Below are 20,608 nucleotides of genomic sequence, written 5' to 3' on the forward strand. Positions count from 1 at the left end.
GATGAATCTTGTGTCACACCACATGCATGTTAGCATGATCACTGTAACTTTGCCATGTATGTTAAAATAACTCGGTGGAAATATTGGATACAAACAACCCGATTGTTTTTAGAGCCTATCTAATAACTTTATTTTTTATTTCGAAATTGAGTAGTTTCATGGTAATATTAGAATTTATTCTAACATTACTTTATCTGTAAAGTAATTTTAATTTTTATTCCATCAAAGAGTGGAAACTAGAATGGAATTTTAGAAGATTTAATTTCAAATTTATTTTGAAATGGAAAATGAAATAGGATCGGAGAGCCTCTAATCTTGAAGAATCCACCACCGTTATAATGTGTAATGAAGAAAGAGGAGAAGCTAAGGGAGGGACCTGTTCTTTACATGTAGGCCCAATGGAGAAGAAGAAAAAGATTCTGTTATAATACATGACCAACAATCTGTGTTCATTATATACCTAAACAAAAATGGACAATCAAACACATTCACAAGCATGAAACCAAAAGAGAAGTGTGTCTGGTGTGAGATATGTTCTTGGAATAAACATTATTGTTTTCTGTTATTAAATGACCTTTGGGACCTTATCATCTCCAACGAGCCATCTGGCTAGCCAACAAGGATCTCCGGCGAAGTATTTACATTGCGTTGGAATGATCCCGAGGTCGCCACCGATCTGAGCGTATTCCTTTAAAGCGTTTTCCATCTCCGATTCTTCGTCTCCAGTGTCCATTACATCGACTGTGTTCATGCGAAGAACTTCCGCAGAGTTCAGTTCTAACTCACGGTCGTTCTCAAACGGCTCCATAGCTGGACACTGTTTTAATTCGGATCATAAAGAAGTGGAACATTTTTGGGTTGTAGTAAAAGATATCTATTAACCTGTGATTGCATATCAGCAAGATAAAGAATCTGAACCTGACAGAACTGGGCATAATGTCTGTAGATTTCGCTGTCTTCATCTTGGTCACCGAGGAGAGTACCACCATACCAACCATTGGCTTCATTGGTTGATGTGATCGATAGGTACCTATAGAAAGAAACGATTGCAGCAGGTGACATGATGCAACTAGAGATATCTTGATTTTGTAATGCCAAGTTGTGGTTAGACCATCGTTTGGTCAATTGATTCAACGAATAGTTTACCACAAAAATATTACAAAATCATTATGGAGGAAGCTTAGATTTGAGAGAGGGAAGGAAAAAATAAAATCAGTACCTTTGGAAGATATCTTCTTGATGATCGTTGGACTCAGAAAGCCAGTCCAAGTTGCAGAAATCGTTGACTCTCTCACTCGAGGTCACTCCTTTCTCACTATCATCTGCATCAGGTTTTGTGGCAGAGCCACTCTCTTCTGGCTTTCTTGAACCAAACAGCCAATTGGGTGTCTTGAGCTGAATCTCACTGGAGTGGATAAGAAAGTCAAGAAAGATGAGCTAACTTTCGGAAAAGTTATGGTTTTGGTTTGAACTAAAATCCCTGTTTTTTTTTTCTAAACTAGAAATCGTCTTTTTAATTTCTCATACGGATAGAAGGGATTCCAATTTAGTCAAAGGCCTACTAGTAAGACTAAGAAAATTGAAAATTTCAGGTAGAGGGTCATTACGCTGCATCAGGAGCAACACCAGTGCTTCCAGTGCTGCCACCTGGCCTCTGGTCTGTCTCGCTACAAAGCCTCACGTTCTTTATTGAACTACATGTCTGCTCGATCAGTTTGTCAAATGACGTCAGCTTCTTCCGTGAGAAGTCTTCTCTGAAAGCCGGCACCGGTGCAAGATTGACTCTAATACCACTCATGGGTTTTGCAGCGGACTGGAGCCTGCAATGCAACAACTTTAGAAATCATACGCAACCAGAGGCTATCTATCGTCTTATCTTGGGAAATGTAATTTAACATCTTTGATATTTTCCCGATCTGGTTCATAAACACATAATCTGACACGCAGTAGGTTCACTAAGAGTAGACCTTACCCCCTTTCAGGGAAAATATCATCTCCAATCCCTGACACATGGAGATAATAATCAGAATCCAGCTCCCAGAGCGCAGGTTTCCCTTCCTGAGGTTGAAAGTAGCCCAAGAATCTGTTTACAACAAAAGTCGATAGTTACTAGGAGTTGAGACTCACTAGAAACGGAAATGAAGAGTTCTTAGCCAACAATTCATCAGAGGAACTTATTCTACGGTAATAGTGGTAATGCCATCTATTACCTCTATCTATATCATCAATGAGGCAAGAACACATAAACTTATTCTAAAGTCTTCATCTATAGCTATATCAAGAACTTAGCAAGAAATTGAAGTGAATTTTGCAGAGAAGTATATTACAAGTTTATCGCGTCTTGCTTTTCGCCATCAGTGTAGGTATTGCTGTAGTATCGTTTGATAGACTTGAGAAACTCCCTAGACTGTGTCGTGGCCTTCCATTTCCCCTGCCTTTCTGGGAAAACCTATAATCGATTCAACGATGTTAATAAATAAGCATTGCAAACCTTGCTTCGTCAAAACGAAAGATAACTGGTCAAAGGTGATAAGTGGTGTAATTACAGTATTATGCGCAGCTGAGCCGCCATATTGTTGTGCAAGAGCATCGCCCATGCCCTGGTACATATCCATAAGTGCAGCAGCTATGCTACTGTCGGGGTCGATCTTAGATGTATCACTCAAACCTATTGCGTGCAGCTGCCGGCCTAATGCAGCCAAACCATATGCGTACTGTGCTACGTTTGTTCGATCCAGGCAGTCAATACAGTTGGTACGAAGAACCCCACTTTGGTAACGAGGAGCTGAGTAATCAGTTCCATCGTCTCTTTTTTGTTGGCTTAGCTTCATCTCTTTCTCTCGGTTAGCAAGAGCACTAAGTATATCATTTGAACTCTCACCCCTTGAAAGTTCCAAAGAGTAAGCTCTTAGATCACGCAGAGATTGTTCCCTGCAACAACAAAAATTCTCCATCAAAATCAGAAAGGTAACTAATGGCTCCATTGTTTAGAGCTATATACATCAGCTTACAAAATAAGCCAAATTTCTGACTACATATAAGTAATGGGGGATCACATCACCCCAAGAAATTACCTTCCAGTGCTAGCATGACTAAGCTGGCTAGATTTCTTCTTAACAATTTTAGGCTTGCCACTGAAATAAAATCCAGTCAAATCAAGGGCTTCGCTTGCTACAGCACCCAAAACAGCCAATACATTCGCCGACTTGCTTTAACATCAAAAATAGAAAACAATGTGAGTTCAAGTTAAAAATGCACGAAATCAAATCCACAACATTATACCTCTTAGCAAATTTGTGGAAATCCCAATGGATAAATTTGAAACGATTTTCTTCAGGAAAAATTGAGTTTAGGTAACCCACTGCTTTAGCAAACTCACGCCTTAGCACCATTTCCCGGGGTCTTTTCTCAACTGACTGAATAACTCCACGGCAATTTGTGAGTAAGTACAAAGGGCATAATAAAAAGAGCACTGAGTAAAAAAAACTAACCTTGATTAAGTTGAGCACAATGATAGGATTCCCATATCGGTTCACCAGGTCTTCAAAGTGCATTTTGGTTGACTCGTAAGTAGGATCATACCTCTGTACTGAGGCAATGAAAACAACAGGAAAAAAGTAAGTAGATCAATAACCACACAGACGTTAAAATGGTCTTAATAGAGATAACAGGCGCATGTTGCGTAAGTTTCTCACAGAAAATATCAGGCTTAGGACTAAATCTCGAGGCCTCTTGCGACCAAAAGAGTGGAATTGATCCTCGCATCTGCACCACCGAAGTCATTTTTCCTTTGCAAGATCCAGCTTCTTCATCAAAAACAAGCTGTTCTGTTTCAACATCATTCGCAACCCTTCCACGATCATTCACTCCCCTTTTCAAGTAACTGAGATAACAAAATAGCAAATGAAAAGGCATTATATAATAACAGAAAACAAGAGAGACAAGCATCCAAACTAGTCTAGGAAAGTTCACACAAAAAAGTCTCTCCAAAGATACTACATTATAACTCAGAAAGGGTAATAGAAAACCAATACGGATTATGAATTCAGGCCTGATTAAAATGAAGTCCTACCGTGTGCCTGCAAAATGCCGAGAACGTCTGGAGACTAGAGTAACACTGAAGTCTCTCCCATATATCGACAGCCTTATCTGAATGAAAGGGTAGAACAATTAAACTAGTAAGAATGGAGACGTATATAGGTGAAGACACAAAGAAGCCTACACCATACCTGCTTAAAATGCCCATGAACTAATGCAAGAGTCCAAATAGTGTTGTTACACCTTGATCGAATAGGCTGCGTCAGATATGCATTCCACACGAATATGTTATCATAAGGCACCCCTTCCTCACCAGACGATAAAACGTTCTTTTGCAGACTCCGCATTATAGGATACGTGTAACTGTAGAAGAAATCTTTGGTCAAATCTACACTTGACAGAAGCTTCTTGTACCTGAAAAACAAAAGCCAATTAAATAATCCAGCTTGAAAAAAGTAAACCAAAACCTCTAAAAGAAACAAACCTTAGTTCAGTTTTCGAATTCGCAGCATCAGACTGGATGGTTGCATGTGGGACAGTGATCATCTGACTCTCATCAATAGCGTATATCGCATGCCCACATATGCAACCAATCTGTCGCCGTTTTGTCACCAAAACTAAGTAGTATGACTCCATAAACTTGGCACAACCTACAAGGCCAAAAATAAATAAACGTTTTACACAGAGCCTTTAGCCCTGAAGAGATACACAAAACGTTGCTTCCATACGAAAACCAACCAACCAGCGATTCCATAGACTTTGGCCACAAAAGCCAATCCTCCGGTGGCGCGATTGCCTTCGGAGATACGCTGAAGCAGACTCTTGATCTCCTGAGGCGAATACACTACCGGATCCTCGCTTACGTTGAGCTCCGACGGCTCCGAGCGGTCGATCTTCAGCACTCTGAAGAACCTTTTGTTCCGATCGCTCCCAACTAGATAAAACCTCTGAGCTCAACAACGTAGAACACACACAAACATAGATAGATTCAAATCTAAAGGATTCCTATCGTTCCAATACGTATGATTCGAGATGTTCGATCGGGTGGAAAAAACTTACCGCTCTGGTCTCGTAGAGCTTGAACTTTTCGAGAGCGTGCGAGTCGGGATCGGCGTCGGCGTCGTTGGACGGTTGAAGTTTGGGGAAAGACGAGAAAGTAGAAGTCGTTGAGTTTTCCGATTTCGCCATGGCGGGATTTGGTTTCTCTGACGCCGGCGATGATTTGCGTTCGTAGAAAGTTCAGAACAAGCACGGGCACGGGGGACATTTACGTCTTTTAATGCTTTTAGAGAGTTGTTTATTGGTCATTGCTTTTTTTTCAACTACGTTCTGTTAGTTAATACTTGGATGCAATTACTAAACGATTTTTTACGTCATGGTTTTAACCCAAGGAAAAAAGGAACAAAGGCATTTCTCCATCAATGCTTCATTAGTCACATCGGATACAATGTGAAACAATTGATTTATCTATTAGTAAATGAAATTTTAACATTTTGGGACCTCATCAAACATATTCCCCCACATTATCCGTTTCGATATTTAACAGACCACAGCCAAGCAAATCTTTTGTTTTCTCCCACTTATCCATATCATGATGTGCATATGATATACTGATACTTGTGTATGTTTATCTTCTTCTTACAGCTTACAAAAATGTTGACATTCCCACTTTGTGGTTGCGAGTTATCTTCAGAATCCAAGACTCTAGCGTTTGCTGCTCCATTGGTTTCTATCTCGCATACCAAAAGACAGATTGTGCTGGGACGGCGCGATTCCGTCAAAGTTTCTGCAGCAAAATCCGGAAATTTCTCGCTTGGTTCGGTAAGGACTTCACAATTCAATAATACGCAAAAGCATATCTATGTGCAAATATGATGTATTGTTAGTATTGACAATGATTAGATTTTATTAGTTCTTCAAAGTTGTGAGAGTTTGTGATGAAAATAAACAGATATTCAAAAGCTGTGACACTTGTGGAGCCAAAGGAGCAATTGAATGCCCCGGTTGCAAGGTTTCTTAGTCTTTATTTATGCATACACTTCTTCTTTTCTAGCATTTATCATACAAAAATAATCTTATGTTACCTCCAGGGAACAGGTAGAAATAAGAAGAATGGGAATATTTTCGAGAGGTGGAAGTAAGTAAAAACTGAAACAAAATTTTCAAATCAATCATATAGTTTTCTAGTTCAAATAGTTAATGATTTATAAAGTGGAAATGTGTAGATGTTTTGATTGCCAAGGATTCGGTATGAAGAGCTGTCCTAAATGTGGGAAGGGAGGTTTGACGCCAGAACAGAGAGGGGAAAGATAGAAGAACTATACTACTTGTTTTTAATAAACATGTACCTATTTCCATTACTTTTTAGTTGTATAACTTGCAAGATATACTAAAAATTAGGGAGAATTGGAAAAACAAGACACTTTTCTTGTTTGTTTGTCCAAATAAGACTTTTGATACTTTTGGTCATTTTGGACAGGTTTTGCCCTTGTATTGTGAAAAAAATAGTAAAGTAAAGTTAAAAAATATAAAAAAATATAGAAATCATTAGAAATCAAAGTATACATACTTTTCTGTTTAAATATTTTTTTTAAAAAATATGGAACTATGTTTTATTTAATGTCAAAACTATGATAGAATACTTATTCTAGCCATCTACGTAGTGTACAAATCGAATACAAAGTATTATACATAGGTTTACCTTGGATAAAAAAATATAAACTACCGTTTCTTCAATAATCTACCCAAGATAGATTTTGTGTCGTATTATTCTAGCTAGATATCTTCAATCTACAAACGGCTTTTTTACAAGTTCTACCCAAGACTCAGTGAAATACCTTTTATTTTTTTCACGTCATACCTTGTTATGCCTTTTATTTTATAATAGCCTACGGCATAACGTAGTTTCCACTCTCTCTACATCTTTCTGCCTTAGGTAGGATGTCTATTCTAGCCAAATATAGTAAAAATGGAAACTTCCAAATTTCGTGGTCATATGTTTCCTAAATCTATCCTAAATATCTCTAAGTATATTCTCCCCACGATTTTCTCTTCTCTTCACACGATCTCTATCTCTCTCATTCCTCTCTCATCTTCATCGACAAACATCTCTTCTATCAACCAACACAAGAAGAACCACCGAGGTTTTCGTAGAGTAAGAACAAATCTCCAATTCTTCAATCTGTAACTGATAACAAAGACAAAGAACACAATTAGGATATTAGAGACGAAAAATAGAAGTTAAAGAGTGAAGAAACGATTAGTCTTTCATCTTACCCGAAATTGCCATCGGAATCGCCATGGGAGAAGCTTGGGTCTTTCGGCGGAGAAGATGAGGAGATTAAAAGTCGATTTACCCTAATCGACTTTTCTTTTCTTTTTTTATTGTTTTCCCTTTTTTTTTACTTTCTGTTATAACTGCTTTGATTTATTTTTATTTTTTTACCTCAGTAAAAATGTAGAAAATCGAAAATTATATGTTAATTATATAAATCTAAGGGCAATTTGGTATTAAATGAAAAATAAATCCTACTTACCTAAACAATCTTCAACAAATCATATTGTGACAAACCTCTAAGAAAAGTGTCTTTATTTTCCAATTTTCTCTAAAAATTACTGATAATTTATCTTCTGGACATAATCTGAGTTGCATTAAGTTTTTTGTGTTTTTTTGGTCAGATTTAGCAAACAAAAAGTGCTTGAACAATTATTCTATTAAAATAAAATAAGATCCACATGTTCAATATTAAACAAACAGTTTTTTTTACAAAAAAAAATATTAAACAAACAGTAATGAAATTCTAAAATGTTTTTTTTTCAAAAAAAAAGATTTTTTTTTTTTGTGTTGTTTACTTGTTTGTATTTGTGATTCTTAAAATATCAAGCTTCCGTTGCACTTCCAATATGACAGTTTCTAAAATTCCACATTTGCTATGCTTCCTTAGGATCCCGATCATGTCATGAGTTCATGTTAGCCATTATCTTGAAGATATAATGTATGGTGTGTTGCCATTGGACTTCGGCGTAGTGTGCCATCAGAAGGTTGGGCCTAGCAAGTGAAAGCATAATGGTACAGAAAACTGATTGAGATAGAAAAATAATTGAGGGGACATACAAAATATCCATACAAAAATATCTTAGAGAAATTTGCTAAAAAGGGATAACTAATCTCAGCTATTGTCCCCTTAGAACAAAATCAAATTTTATCACTTTTGGACATTGAATACCCTTACATTTTATAAAAAATCATATCTTTTTCAAAAAAAATATATCCAGTTAAAAAAAAAATTATATTCATAGCTAATGGCCCCCATGCAAAATTGAATAGTGGACGTCAAAATGTTTAATATTGAACAGTTGTTGGATTGTAGAAACCCTTTAGAGAAAAGTGAATGATTGAAAAATGAGAAATCTCATACTTTTTGTGTCAGATATAGCTGTGTATATCGGATTAAATGAAGCGCTACCGATAGGGCTAGCAGAAGATTGCAACAATCGTAAATTTGCAAACTAAAGTCTTTATTTATATGTATGTATTTTAATAAATCAAGACCTTAATTACTTAAAGAAAACTAAGTCAAAAAAATTACTTGAAGAAAACTTAGTCAGAAAAAAATGGACTGGAAGAAGCACTGTGAGCACTAGCATGTTCAAAGCCAGTCCTGAATATAACAAGACACAGATAGCAAAATCTTGTCGAATTAATTATCCTTATTTGATCCATAAGAAATCTCTATCTTAACCAAATCGACTGTTTTTTATCGCTTCGGACATGGCATGTGAATGTCCATCGTAATTATGACATCTTTCGATTGTAAATGTCCGACAGATTTTGAAATGCCTATATCGTACATCTTAGTTCTGCAATTAATTGTTTTATTTGGAGAACACGTAAAAGCTTCCGAAACATGAAAAGACACCTTAACCATGACAATCTTTAAGCTACAAAACATTCCTCTAAGTCCCTAACTCGCGTTGAATTGGACTGGAAGAAGCGATCCGCAATCACCACTTACAGCAGCCATGTAAAACTGATGTTATAAAAAGCAAAAACTAGCAAAATATAAAATTCGATACTATCTTTTTAATCATTTAAAAAAAAATCAAAATTTTCAGTGGACCGTAAACATTATTGCAGAATTGATCTTTTTCTATGATTGTTTTAAATGGCCCAACATAGTACAAAACCAGATTACATGTTAAATATGCTTAGTTGGTACCAGTGAGATGTGTTTTCTTGCAGTTGCAGAATATGATAGTCAGATAGTGATATGGAGGAGAAAGCTATGGCAGAGACGAAATAAACGGAGAGAGAGAAGCATTAGATGTGAGGAAGGATTGAGCTTCTGGTTATACTGAGATTTCTATAATGCATATGGGGCAATTCTTATAAACTGTAATGGTTTGTATGGGTATGCTTTAAAAGGCATGAAGGACATCGTTTCACTGAAGCTCTCTCTCTTACATTTGAAATTTTCGAAGAACCTACCTTTGGCAAGTTTGAAATATTCAAAGAGAATCATCATCAATTTACTTGAACATTATAATATTTATTTATCCATAACTTTGTTTTTCTTCGTTGACATATGTTTATGAAAAAAACTAAAATAGAGAGAAGGAGCGTAAATGACTCGTATGAAACGTAACAAATGTCAAGACCGTAGTGGTAGACTCCTTATGGCTCTACTTGTTGCTCCACATCATAAAAATCTTACTACACATGAAAAACATACTCCAAAATGATTCATTGCAAAAAGTGATGTATGTGTGTTAACGATTCCTTTACATCCTTCCTTTACCCCAAAATGACCTTTTTCTTTATAAACATATACGGTACTTTGATGATGATGATTGTCTCATGATCTTAGTGACGTTCTGTTAGAGCATCTCCAATGGTGTTATCACCATTGGAGTCCTTAGGGATATAAAATGTTTTTTTTTTTTCCTAAATAGTTAAGGACTCTCATTAAATTTGTAAGTCTAATGGTGTTTTCCACATAAGAATTCTTAAGAATAAAAAAATTATATTTTTTTTATAAAATTGAAAATAAATTTTTTATTTATTGCATTATTAAATAAAAAGATACAATATTTATTCATTATCATCACCATATTTGTTCCAAATATGTTCGATTAGATCATTTTTCAATTTTTGATGTTTACGTCTGTCGTGAACATCATCCCGAATGCCAACGCAATTACCGATATTTGTAGGCCTCTCGGTTTCCACCCTTGAGGTTCTGCTGCTGTCGCCTTCTTCAAATTCATTTATACTGCGAGGGTAGTCATTGCGTTCATTTTCGACTATCATATTGTGTAGTATGATACATGCTCACATAATCTTCCCTATCTTTTCTTTCTCCCATGTAAGAGCCGGGTTTTTCACAATCGCAAATCGAGATTGCAAAACTCCAAAAGCCCGCTCCACATCTTTCCGGGCTGATTCTTGATGTTCAGCAAATAACTCTGCTTTAGGACCTTGAGGGGATGAGATCGATTGGATAAATGTGGACCATTTTGGATAGATACCGTCTGTGAGGTAGTACGCCAACTTATACTGGTGTCCGTTGACCACGTACTTTAATCTGGGAGCTCGACCTTCAAAAATGTCATGAAAAACAGGAGACCGATCCAGGACATTAATATCGTTTAAAGTACCTGGAGGACCAAAAAAAGCGTGCCATATCCAAAGATCTTGTGAAGCTACAGCCTCTAAGACAATTGTCGGTTTGTTTGATCCACGGGCGTACAGTCCTTTCCAAGAGGTTGGGCAATTTTTCCACTCCCAGTGCATACAATCAATGCTCCCTACCATCCCAGGAAACCCGCGTTTCTCTCCAATATCTAGTAGTCGTTGAAGATCTTCTGGTGTCGGTCTTCGTAGAAACTCATCTCCAAACACCTGTATTATCCCGTCCGTGAAATGATGTAAACACGAAATTGATGTGCTCTCACCAAGTCGGAGATATTCGTCAACCGCGTCTGCTGCAGAACCATAAGCAAGGAGACGAATTGCAGCCGTACATTTTTGCAGTGGAGAAAGGCCAAACCTCCCGGTAGCGTCTCTTCTGTGTCGAAAGAATGGAATGTTCTCTGAGAGAGCATGGACAATACGCAAGAATAAATCCTTGTTCATACGGAAACGGCGTCTGAATAAGGATGCGTCATAAGTCGGATTTTCGCTGAAGTAGTCATTCCATAAACGGTTGTGTCCGGCTTCGCGGTTTCGTTCAATATAAGCATGTTTCCTTTGCTGTTCTTCTTGGCCCTCCACTACGTCGGTATATATACCTTCGAAGATTTCATCAAAAGATTCGTCTACACATTCGTCTACAGATTCGTCTACAGTTTCGTCTACTATTCGATCGACGCCATCAGAGTCCGATGATGCTGACATTATTGATATTCCTCTCTGAAAAAAATGTCAATGATACAAATTATATATTTTTATAACATTCATTGACAAATAATTGTTTTTATTGTCTATGATACTTTAAAAAAATAATACAAATTATATAACATTTTTATAACATTCATTGACAAATAATTGTTTTTATTGTCTATAATACTTTTAAAAAATGATACAAATTATATAATGATTCAATGATAATATTACAAGTACCTTAATGTTTGAAATCGTTTGCATGTTTGAATGATTCAATGATAATATTACAAGTACAAATTATGAAATCGTTTGATGTTTGAAGACAATAGTAGAAGCAAAAACATTAATATTACAAGTACCTTAATGTTACAAGTAGTTCATTACCTAAACAGAAGCAGATGAGGATACAAGTACCTTAATATTACAGAAGCAGATGAGGAAACAAGGAGAGGAGACAAGAGTTTGATACAAATTTTAAAATTGCAGGAAACAAAGGAAACCAAATGCAGGAAACTAGAGGATACAAGATAGCTAACGACATGCTTCACTACTTATAGGACACAAAGACTTGATAACCCGTGACTTCCTTCACCCGTGATCTAAGCAACAACACTTCCTACACCCGTGACTTCCTTCACCCGTGATCTAAGCAACAACACTTCCTACACCCGTGACTTGATAACCCGTGACTTGATAACCCGTGACTTGATAACCCGTGACTTGACCATCCGTGACTTCAACCTGAAACATCAACAAAAATACAAGAGTTATTAGGTCGCATCACAACAAAGCATCACAACATCACAGAGAACCTCAACTAATAACCATCACAACAAAGCATCACAACATACCTTAACTACTTTAACAGATAAGCATCACAACATCTCAGACATTAGTTTTAGTTTAAAAGATGTTTCCATCTCAGTTAGTGGTTCTTTCTTGGCAAGTAAGCATTCCAGCATTTTCTGTTTCCCTAATATTTTTTTGGTATCCAAAACGCCCTGTAGCTTAGCCAACTCCTCTTCTCTAGCGCTCATCTTCCTTTTACCAGCAGCTTTAGCAGCCTTAGCAGCCTTCACACCCATTGGTCTAGCTTCAGGTTCTCGCACTTCCGCTTCTCCAGGTTCACCCTCCGCAACTTGTTTGCGCTTTGCCTTCACACCGTCTTTAGGCACAAAGTTGGTGCACCATTTCTGGTCATACCTTAGCTCTCTCCAGCAGTGATCCAGGATGAATTTGGTTCCCTGATCGTTGAAGAATATGTCATGGGCTGCTTTCATCACATCATCGTCGTTTTGACCACTTCTCTGCTGCCTCAGAGCCGTTTCAAAGCATCCTACAAATTTGCAGACATCCCCATTAATCCTAGACCACCTCTGCTTGCACTGACCAAGCTCCCTAGGTGTACTCCCAACGAGAAGAGGGCTTGCATTGTAGTACTCTACAATCCTCTTCCAGAACGCACCGGCTTTCTGCTCGTTGCTGATGATAGGGTCTTTGCTTGTGTTAAGCCAAGCGCCGATGAGGATTTTATCCTCTTTGGGAGACCATTTCCTCCTCTCCTTCACACTAGGCTCACTAGGCTCGCAAGGCTCATCAGGACCTTCGGCACCGAACCAAAGTTGTTCCGGTGATTCAAGGTCAACTGACGTTTGACTCTTTAGTAGGTTAACATAACCACCAATGTTAGCCATGGGTAGAGAATGCTCTGTGGCACTAAGAGTAGCAACACAGAGCCTTAAGTAATATTTCTATCACTAAGTAACATTTAAAGGCAATCAACTCAGAGCAGTTGGGAAGATAGAAACTAAACTAGTTGCATTTACCACCAATCAAATCAGGCAAAGCACTACGCTATCTACTGTGAGAGCATTCCAGTTACTAATTGTAAAGTACAATAGCTGTATAACAATTAAAACTATCTAATCTGAGCAGTTAGGAAGATAGAAAGCAATAACTACTAGCATTTAACACCAATACAGTGACTTTGTTTTATTTTTTATCCTAATTACAGTAGAAAGCATCTAACCTTACATACACGTGTGAGGTCATACACTCTCGTTTGAACCGTTTGAACCTCCTCCTGAAAACCAAAGAGATAAAACAGTCATAGTTTTATCTAGTAAACATGAACGAGAATCAAAACACAAGTACAGAAACTTACCAGGCAGAACGAAGACAACCAAACATATTATCACTATTAGACTGACCAGTAGACAAGCAACCACTTCTAAGCCATTTGAAGCCACTGGTTTCTTCTTAGATAACTCAGCCACTGACTCCTCTAGCTTCACCAGCTTCCGCTCACTCTCACTGACTTGCTCAGTTAACTGCCTAAACTCTCTCTGAAAGTCCCGCAACTCTTCCACCACGGCCACATCCCACCACTTCCAGATGTGGCAGTCGCCATCATCAACGTTGGGGCACGTGTAGTACCTCCTGTATGGATGCTTAGAATTGGTGGATGTTCCCACCACCGGCTCACCACCACAGTAACATCTCGTGGGGATTCCTTCATCAGCTTCGGGGTCAGGTTCATACTGAACCGGCTCTGCGTTGTAGCTACTCTGAGCTTCATCCGCGTACAACTCTGCTTCCTCTAGAAGAAGAGAGTCCATGTCAACCTCTGATGAAGAGGGCTGACTGTAACTATAATCTTGTCCCATGATTCGTAAACCTGAAACAAAAATAAATATAGTTAGTAAGAACAAACGAGAAACGAGCAAATAATAATAACAAGTAATAACAAACATGAGAAAGAACAAGTAATAACAAACGAGAAACGGTTTTCAAACGATACGGTTTTGAAACGAAACGAGAACCTCATCAAATAATAACAAACGAGCAACCCAGAAACGGTTTTGAAACGAAACGAGAACAAACGAGAAACGGTTTTGAAACGAAACGAAAACAAACGAGCAACCCACAAACGGTTTTCAAACCTAATCGATTGAAACCTATTATAAGAACAAACGAGAAGCTCATCAAATAGATTTAGACAATTATCGTTTTGAAACCCTGATTTCGATTTATACCCAAATCGTTTGCAAACCCTAATTTCGAACACAAATATCCCCAAATCGATTTAAACCCAAAACCGAACCCTAAATAGAGAGGAAAACATGATGAAAAGTCATCGGAATCGATTAATCTACGAGAGAAGGGATCGCTTTACCTTCCTGAAGCCGACGCCTCCAAATCGCCTTTTCGTCGAGACTCGAGAGCTTTTCTTTTTTTTTTTGGTTTTGGTTGCAAATGACCAAATTTTTTTTCCTCTCGCCAAACACAAACCAAACCTCTACCTATCACCGACGGACACGTACACAAGGACTTGATCCTTCTAATCCTTGTTCAAGGATCAATCCTTCCGTAATCGACCATATCTATTATTATTTTAATCTAATTTACCTATGTTATCGCGCTAAGGATTGGTTAAATACTCCTTTGCGGATGCTCTTACTACTTACTTTTTTTAATCTTTTATTTTATGACCTGTATGTTTTGTTTCTTTGTGAGTCATCATCGTCTTCACATAATATAGCATTTTGTTTTTTCTGAAATATTTAGTACTATTAAAAAATAGTGTCGGCCAAGAAAGAAAGAAAAAAAACAATCATTATCTCTGGACACCTCTATCTTAAAAGCTGGACATGCCCCACGAGTCTCCCTCACATAAAATTTCCTTTAAAGAAAACAATTTATTTATACAGAGAAAAAACGGAAAACTTTTGTTTTTTGTAACATTGTAGATCGAACTTGGCGCTTCTTTGCTTTCTTGAATCCGAAGAACCGAGCTAAGTACAAGAAGCTGTGGAACATGTCGATGCGAAGAAGAAGTTTGCTTAAGGTTATTGTCCTTGGAGACAGCGGGTTAGCTTTTTTTTTTTCACTTTTGCTGATCAATTCATTAACCTTCTTTTTTACTGATCTTGATCTTTCTGTTTCAGGGTTGGCAAAACATCGTTGATGAATCAGTATCCTTACATATGGTTTTGATACTTTCTTTCTGTCTTTCTCTTATCTAACTTGATCTATTTTTAGGATTCTTGGTTTTCAATTTTCTGTTCAAGAATCTGTGGAAGCCTTAACGGGTTTCTGTGTAGATATGTAAATAATAAGTTTAGTCAACAGTACAAAGCCACGATTGGAGCTGATTTTGTCACCAAGGAGCTTCAAATCGATGACAGGCTCGTCACACTCCAAGTATGTTTCTTCTCTTGTTTTCTTATCTGCTTTTTTTTTTGTTTTAGTTTCTAGTCTATATGTTTGTGTCTGTGTGTGTGCTTTAGATTTGGGACACTGCTGGGCAAGAGAGGTTCCAGAGTCTTGGTGTTGCTTTCTATAGAGGTGCAGATTGTTGTGTGCTTGTTTATGATGTTAACTACCTCAAGTCATTTGATTCTCTGGACAATTGGCACGAGGAGTTTCTTAAGCAGGTTCTTTTTCCCTGTCTACCTTTCTTCTCCATTTTTTCTCTGGAAGATTCTTCATCCGTGAATGAATCTTGAATGTTTTCTTAGGCTAGCCCACGGGATCCAACCGCGTTCCCGTTCATATTGCTTGGTAACAAGATTGATATTGATGGAGGAAACAGTCGAGTGGTATGTCAGCCTTTAATTTGCTTCTTAACATAGACAAAACTGAAAAGATGAAGTAAAACTGTTATTATTATGAATGATATAATATGATTACTATAACAATTGTAAATGTTTGTTATAACTAAGTGTTATGTTCCTTGTGTTGATGTAATACATTAACTTCAGGTATCAGAGAAGAAAGCTAGAGAATGGTGTGCTCAAAAGGGAAACATATGCTATTACGAGACATCTGCTAAAGAAGATTACAACGTAGATGAATCGTTCTTGTGCATCACAAAACTTGCCCTTGCCAATGAGCGCGACCAAGATATGTAAGCAAACCTCTTATTATCTTAAGGCTAAAAAAGATTCTAAAAGGGGTCGTGCTTTGGTTGGCAGATATTTTCAGGGGATTCCAGAGTCTGGTTCAGAGCCTGAGCAAAGAGGAGGATGTGCTTGCTGAAGAAAAACATCTGTCTTAGCTATGTTTGATTTGTGCCATTAGTCATGTTTGTTCTCTCGTTCTCAGCTTTGGCACGAGCCTGGTCGTTGTCGTGCAGCTATTCCGTCTCTCTTCTGATCTAAAACCTAAAAAGAACGTTAGTCTAAGACGATAGATTAATATAGATACTAAAATGTAGCTTATCAAATATCAACATACTTCTTATAATTCTTGTTACATTTTTTAAATCTTTTGGGTGGAAGAGGAAACAAAGAACAAAACAAGGCTAAGTTAGTAAACTCCATGGGTCATGGCAAGGCTGGAGATACGTATGAGCACATTCATTCTGTGTTTTTCTTTTTCTTTTCATTCTGCGGTTTTGCCTATATGGAGCTTTGTGATTTCATTTTTACACACAAAAACATATATTTATCCATTACAAGTTTGGATGTTGCATGTAATATTTGGATATTAATAGCAAATCCTTTCTCAAAAAAATATATTTGGATATTTCTTCTATATAGTTTCTTTTTATGTGACAACTCACAAAACTATATACAGTTAACCTGTTAAATAAAAAATGCTCTTTTTGGGCATGATGCTGATTTATATTTGATTGATGTAATTGACTTTTGAGGAATTTAATATAATTTCTATATTAATTTGAAATACAAGAAATACTCCATATTTAGTCAAATGCAAAACTAACCAAAAAGAGTAACAAAATTTATCCCTTCTAACCATACCAAAAATGTTATTTTACTATTATGTCATTTATAAATCTACAATAATATAAAAAAGTCTACAAATATGTAGGCTTTAAAATAAATGTACATAGTAAACTTATAATTAAGTCTACATCATACTTTAATTAAAAAAATATAAAAAAATTTACCTAAAATTTATTATAAATCATCAATATAAGAAGTAATATAAGATATATAAATTAAATTTTATATAAATGATCAATTTAAAGAATCTATATTAATCTGGTAATCATGTGTTCGATATTGCTAGCTTATGGTTTAGCAACTAAACTACTAAAGATTCAAATCCCCTATATATTAAAAGAGAAACATTTGAAAATTATAACTTCAATTTTGTAATAATTAAAAAAGACCTCATGCTTAGGTGTCACTCAATTAGGTAGTCAATTACATTCAATTGAAAAATAAGTAGGTCTACATTCGATTTTTATATGTCGCTAGATACATTCGTTGGTCAAACTATATGATATGATGATATGATATGATATGAGATATAAGCATTTATGATTGTTCCGCTAGATATAATTACTATTTTCTTTTCTTTCATTAAATAAAACCTACGGAATTACCATAAATGACTAATATATTTATGACAATTAATTGATTGTTTGAGAAATTTAATGGTTATTTGTTACTCTTTCCGTTTCATATTAAGGAGGGTGTATTGAATCTGAAATTTGAAGTGATTTGATTTTTAATGAGTTTTTAGATGATTGTAGGAGAATTAGAAGATTTGATGTGATTTTGTTAAAACACTCTGAAATTTCATCTAAAACAGTGGGATTTGTATTTTTTATAACTAAAGAGCTCCTCTCAAACACTCTAGAAACACTTAAACCATTCTAAAATCTCTAACTTAAATTTTGTTCAATAACAGTGGATTTTAGAGTGTTTTATAAAATGTCAAGTTCAATAACACTGGATTTTAAAGTGTTTTTTAAAATCCACGTTTGAATAATAGTGGATTTGTCATTTTAATACAAATCACTTCAAACCTTTAGTTGAATACACCCCCTAAGTGTCGTTGTAGAAAAAAATTTTCGTTGCAAAATAAATGTCGTTTTAGCATTTCAATGCATAATTTATTAATTTGAAACTCCATTCTATTTTTTACTGGTTAAATTGTATAGATAATGATGTTTTTGTATTGAAAATATGTAAAATTAAATGATTTCTTAATCTGTATGTACAAGTCTAATGTGACAATTATAGTGAAATAGAGAGAATAGTCAAATACTCAATCTGTTTCTGAATAAGTGTCGTTTTGATATTTTTTTACACAAATTAATAAAGTTGTTGAAATATATGTAAGTTGTAATTAATTATATCTCTTTGACCAATAGTATTTCAGATAACTAAAGTTATTTATAAAATCAATACAGTTTGCAATTAATTTTCAGCTTAAAACTAGTATAATGTGTATTGAAATTGTAAAATGACACTTTTTATGTAACAAAAAAATAAACTTAAAGTGACATTTATTATAAAATAGAAGGAGTATCACGGTAATAACAAAATATTGTTAGTTAATGAAATGGTTCAACAAAACTTTAGTTAATTAGATTTTCTAAGTTTCCTTATATTTTAATAGTATTGATATAGGTCTTTGGAAATGAGTTAATTGCCGTTTTAATGAAAACGCTGCGACTGGCATAAACTGCGTTTTGCAGCCGCGTTTGGAGACTTGCGATCTGGAAATCGCGTTTGCCGTTTTGACTTAGTCTTCCTCGCTTCTGCAACTTCAGCTTCGGCTCTTCTCGTCACCACCATATCTCCGCCGTACCAGAGCTGCAATGGTGAGCTTCTCCTTTCGCTTTCGTCACCAGAGTCAAGGAGCATCAATTCGAGCAGTTCGGCTTGCGTCCAGCGGTCAATTTGAGCTCCACGGGTCGTGACTTGCAGGCTGGGTATCGGGAGAGATGAATCGAGCAGCTTGTGTCTCCTGTTGGTCGCTTTTCTCTGCTCGGACTGGAGAGACGAGGCTGGAGGTCGAGGACATCTGATCGAGCAAGTCGGAGAACATGGATCCATCGCTTCACGTTCTTCGTTGGTCAGGGTCCAACATTTCTTTATTTGCATGTTTGGATCCCTACACTTTTGTTCCTCTTCGACTTTGACCCAAGAACTTTATTTACTACAGAATAGTCCACGATTTTGCTTCAAAACTCTTGATTATGCAGTTTAGCCCCTATGACCTGTATAAATACTATATAACACAAAAGGACTCGGAAATGACCAGAATACATAATAAAAACTAAACAAACTTAGCTAAAAATCAATATAAAAACCGATATATATATATATATATATAACACTCATCGATCAGCATGAGCATTAACCCTAGTAGAATATGCCGTCAGAGGATGCATCCGGTGGTTAAACGGTCATGATGTTGTTTTCGAGTTTTTTTTCTTCAGAGCAATGGTCGACGAATCCCCAAAAGATATGAGAGGGTATGGATCAATAGTGAGGATCAATGTTAAGGTTTACCAGTGTTTTTAAAACGGATCGACCGGATGGTTGGACCAGGTTCGACTATGAACCGATTATATATCTGTGTTGGATCTAATAACGGGTTCGGGTATGAACCGATCGCATAGCCAGTTTGGATTCAAAAACTATTGAAATGAATAAAAACATTAAACCATCAAAAATTCATAAACCAACTATATAAACAAAAAAATTAGTTTATAATTATAATGTTTTATATTTGATATTTGTTTATACTTTAGTTATGTATAATATTTATTAATATTATATTAAAATATATTGAACCAAATTATTGAACCAGGTTTGACTCCGTCGAACCATATTGAACCGTCACTCAAATATTTTTCGGTTCAGCTTTTGGTCCGGTTTTAAAACACTTGGTTGGTTTATGAAAGAGAGTAAAGGTTTGGGCTTTTCTGTAATGTTGGGCTTTGTGGAGTTCATTTTGGCTTAATCCGAAAGATTTATTTTGTATACGGTATATCGGTACTACGCAACAATAGAGAAGAACGAATGCCCAGCCCGTCCTATCGGTTTTTCAACGGGGCCACAACAGACATCCATTATTATCCGACTCTTAGGACTTATTAGACTTTAGTTCGAGTAGCAACTACAAGACGCATAAGCTAGCTTTAAGAAAGTCAAAAGGCTATAACATGTGGATGAACTAACTAAACGTTGTCATAATAGTACCAAAATCTGGTGAGAAGAAAACATGGATCATGAGTGATCTTGTGGTTTGTCTCGCGAGGCTGGGTCATTTATTTCTTCCTGCACTGATGGTACATTAAATGTGGAGTAGAAAACTGGACATACTATAGAAGTATATATATCACGAAGAAGAAGAGTGAATATGAAAAGAAATTAAAACACACAAAAAAAAGATCGAGAGAAGAAAAAAAGAGAGAAA

The 20,608-nt window shown here is 36.3% G+C and overlaps 6 protein-coding genes across 10 annotated transcripts; 2 read left to right on the top strand and 4 right to left on the bottom strand.

Moving 5' to 3' along the window:
* Positions 1-360: 360 nt before the first annotated feature.
* Positions 361-5,331, bottom strand: LOC108822695 (phosphatidylinositol-3-phosphatase SAC1). 2 transcript variants are annotated; one of them, XM_018595838.2, is made up of 16 exons: positions 5,098-5,331; positions 4,781-4,972; positions 4,523-4,688; positions 4,230-4,452; positions 4,073-4,149; positions 3,696-3,883; positions 3,492-3,589; positions 3,283-3,416; positions 3,075-3,209; positions 2,547-2,931; positions 2,328-2,449; positions 1,973-2,083; positions 1,608-1,820; positions 1,220-1,405; positions 919-1,030; positions 361-817 (listed from the first exon to the last, which is right to left on the bottom strand). In XM_018595838.2, exons 1-16 carry the CDS (start codon positions 5,303-5,305, stop codon positions 566-568), a joined length of 2,802 nt encoding a protein of 933 aa, XP_018451340.2. In that variant the 5' UTR covers positions 5,306-5,331; the 3' UTR covers positions 361-565. The 2 variants fall into 2 exon arrangements, with proteins under 2 accessions (XP_018451340.2, XP_018451341.2); XM_018595839.2 differs by having other exon boundaries at positions 4,781-4,985; positions 5,098-5,258.
* A 219-nt stretch (positions 5,332-5,550) lies between these two features.
* Positions 5,551-6,507, top strand: LOC108820882 (uncharacterized). Of its 4 annotated transcripts, none has more exons than XM_056993205.1 (4): positions 5,551-5,859; positions 5,990-6,049; positions 6,136-6,175; positions 6,251-6,507. In XM_056993205.1, the coding sequence occupies exons 1-4, from the start codon at positions 5,662-5,664 to the stop codon at positions 6,349-6,351; spliced, it is 399 nt and encodes a 132-aa protein (XP_056849185.1). In that variant the 5' UTR covers positions 5,551-5,661; the 3' UTR covers positions 6,352-6,507. The 4 variants fall into 4 exon arrangements, with proteins under 4 accessions (XP_056849185.1, XP_018449406.2, XP_018449407.2 ...); XM_018593904.2 differs by having other exon boundaries at positions 5,554-5,859; positions 6,264-6,460; XM_018593905.2 differs by having other exon boundaries at positions 5,561-5,859; positions 6,129-6,175.
* A 3,862-nt stretch (positions 6,508-10,369) lies between these two features.
* Positions 10,370-11,434, bottom strand: LOC108833168 (uncharacterized). The gene has a single exon (XM_018606606.2). The coding sequence runs from the start codon at positions 11,432-11,434 to the stop codon at positions 10,370-10,372; it is 1,065 nt and encodes a 354-aa protein (XP_018462108.2).
* A 633-nt stretch (positions 11,435-12,067) lies between these two features.
* Positions 12,068-13,116, bottom strand: LOC108836812 (glutathione S-transferase T3-like). The gene is made up of 3 exons (XM_056992403.1): positions 12,471-13,116; positions 12,274-12,278; positions 12,068-12,163 (listed from the first exon to the last, which is right to left on the bottom strand). The coding sequence occupies exons 1-3, from the start codon at positions 13,114-13,116 to the stop codon at positions 12,068-12,070; spliced, it is 747 nt and encodes a 248-aa protein (XP_056848383.1).
* Positions 13,117-13,470: 354 nt separating this feature from the next.
* Positions 13,471-14,609, bottom strand: LOC108836813 (uncharacterized). Its single transcript, XM_018609916.2, has 2 exons — positions 13,587-14,609; positions 13,471-13,505 (listed from the first exon to the last, which is right to left on the bottom strand). The coding sequence occupies exons 1-2, from the start codon at positions 14,173-14,175 to the stop codon at positions 13,471-13,473; spliced, it is 624 nt and encodes a 207-aa protein (XP_018465418.2). The 5' UTR covers positions 14,176-14,609.
* Positions 14,610-15,097: 488 nt separating this feature from the next.
* LOC108836253 (ras-related protein RABG3b) lies at positions 15,098-16,689 on the top strand. The gene is made up of 7 exons (XM_018609431.2): positions 15,098-15,292; positions 15,370-15,396; positions 15,526-15,625; positions 15,712-15,858; positions 15,943-16,023; positions 16,186-16,331; positions 16,399-16,689. The coding sequence occupies exons 1-7, from the start codon at positions 15,240-15,242 to the stop codon at positions 16,460-16,462; spliced, it is 618 nt and encodes a 205-aa protein (XP_018464933.1). The 5' UTR covers positions 15,098-15,239; the 3' UTR covers positions 16,463-16,689.
* The last annotated feature ends 3,919 nt before the right edge of the window (positions 16,690-20,608 follow it).

The sequence above is a fragment of the Raphanus sativus genome, chromosome 8, assembly GCF_000801105.2.
Source record: "Raphanus sativus cultivar WK10039 chromosome 8, ASM80110v3, whole genome shotgun sequence".
Classification (NCBI taxonomy): Eukaryota; Viridiplantae; Streptophyta; class Magnoliopsida; order Brassicales; family Brassicaceae; genus Raphanus; species Raphanus sativus.

Bases quoted from the DNA above. Each gene is read 5' to 3' on its own strand.
- LOC108836812 (XM_056992403.1), bottom strand. From the start codon at position 13,116: ATGGCTAACATTGGTGGTTATGTTAACCTACTAAAGAGTCAAACGTCA.
- LOC108836813 (XM_018609916.2), bottom strand. From the start codon at position 14,175: ATGTTTGTTATTACTTGTTATTATTATTTGCTCGTTTCTCGTTTGTTC. The intron at 13,506-13,586 runs GTAAGTTTCTGT...TTTGGTTTTCAG, and splicing joins GGTTGTCTTCGTTCTGCCTG to GAGGAGGTTCAAACGGTTCA.
- LOC108833168 (XM_018606606.2), bottom strand. From the start codon at position 11,434: ATGTCAGCATCATCGGACTCTGATGGCGTCGATCGAATAGTAGACGAA.
- LOC108822695 (XM_018595838.2), bottom strand. From the start codon at position 5,305: ATGTCCCCCGTGCCCGTGCTTGTTCTGAACTTTCTACGAACGCAAATC. The intron at 4,150-4,229 runs GTATGGTGTAGG...CCTTTCATTCAG, and splicing joins TTCATGGGCATTTTAAGCAG to ATAAGGCTGTCGATATATGG. The intron at 3,884-4,072 runs GTAGGACTTCAT...TTGTTATCTCAG, and splicing joins CGGCATTTTGCAGGCACACG to TTACTTGAAAAGGGGAGTGA.
- LOC108820882 (XM_056993205.1), top strand. From the start codon at position 5,662: ATGTTTATCTTCTTCTTACAGCTTACAAAAATGTTGACATTCCCACTT. The intron at 5,860-5,989 runs GTAAGGACTTCA...GAAAATAAACAG, and splicing joins GAAATTTCTCGCTTGGTTCG to ATATTCAAAAGCTGTGACAC. The intron at 6,176-6,250 runs GTAAGTAAAAAC...TGATTTATAAAG, and splicing joins AATATTTTCGAGAGGTGGAA to TGGAAATGTGTAGATGTTTT.
- LOC108836253 (XM_018609431.2), top strand. From the start codon at position 15,240: ATGTCGATGCGAAGAAGAAGTTTGCTTAAGGTTATTGTCCTTGGAGAC. The intron at 15,293-15,369 runs GTTAGCTTTTTT...TTTCTGTTTCAG, and splicing joins ATTGTCCTTGGAGACAGCGG to GGTTGGCAAAACATCGTTGA. The intron at 16,024-16,185 runs GTATGTCAGCCT...CATTAACTTCAG, and splicing joins ATGGAGGAAACAGTCGAGTG to GTATCAGAGAAGAAAGCTAG.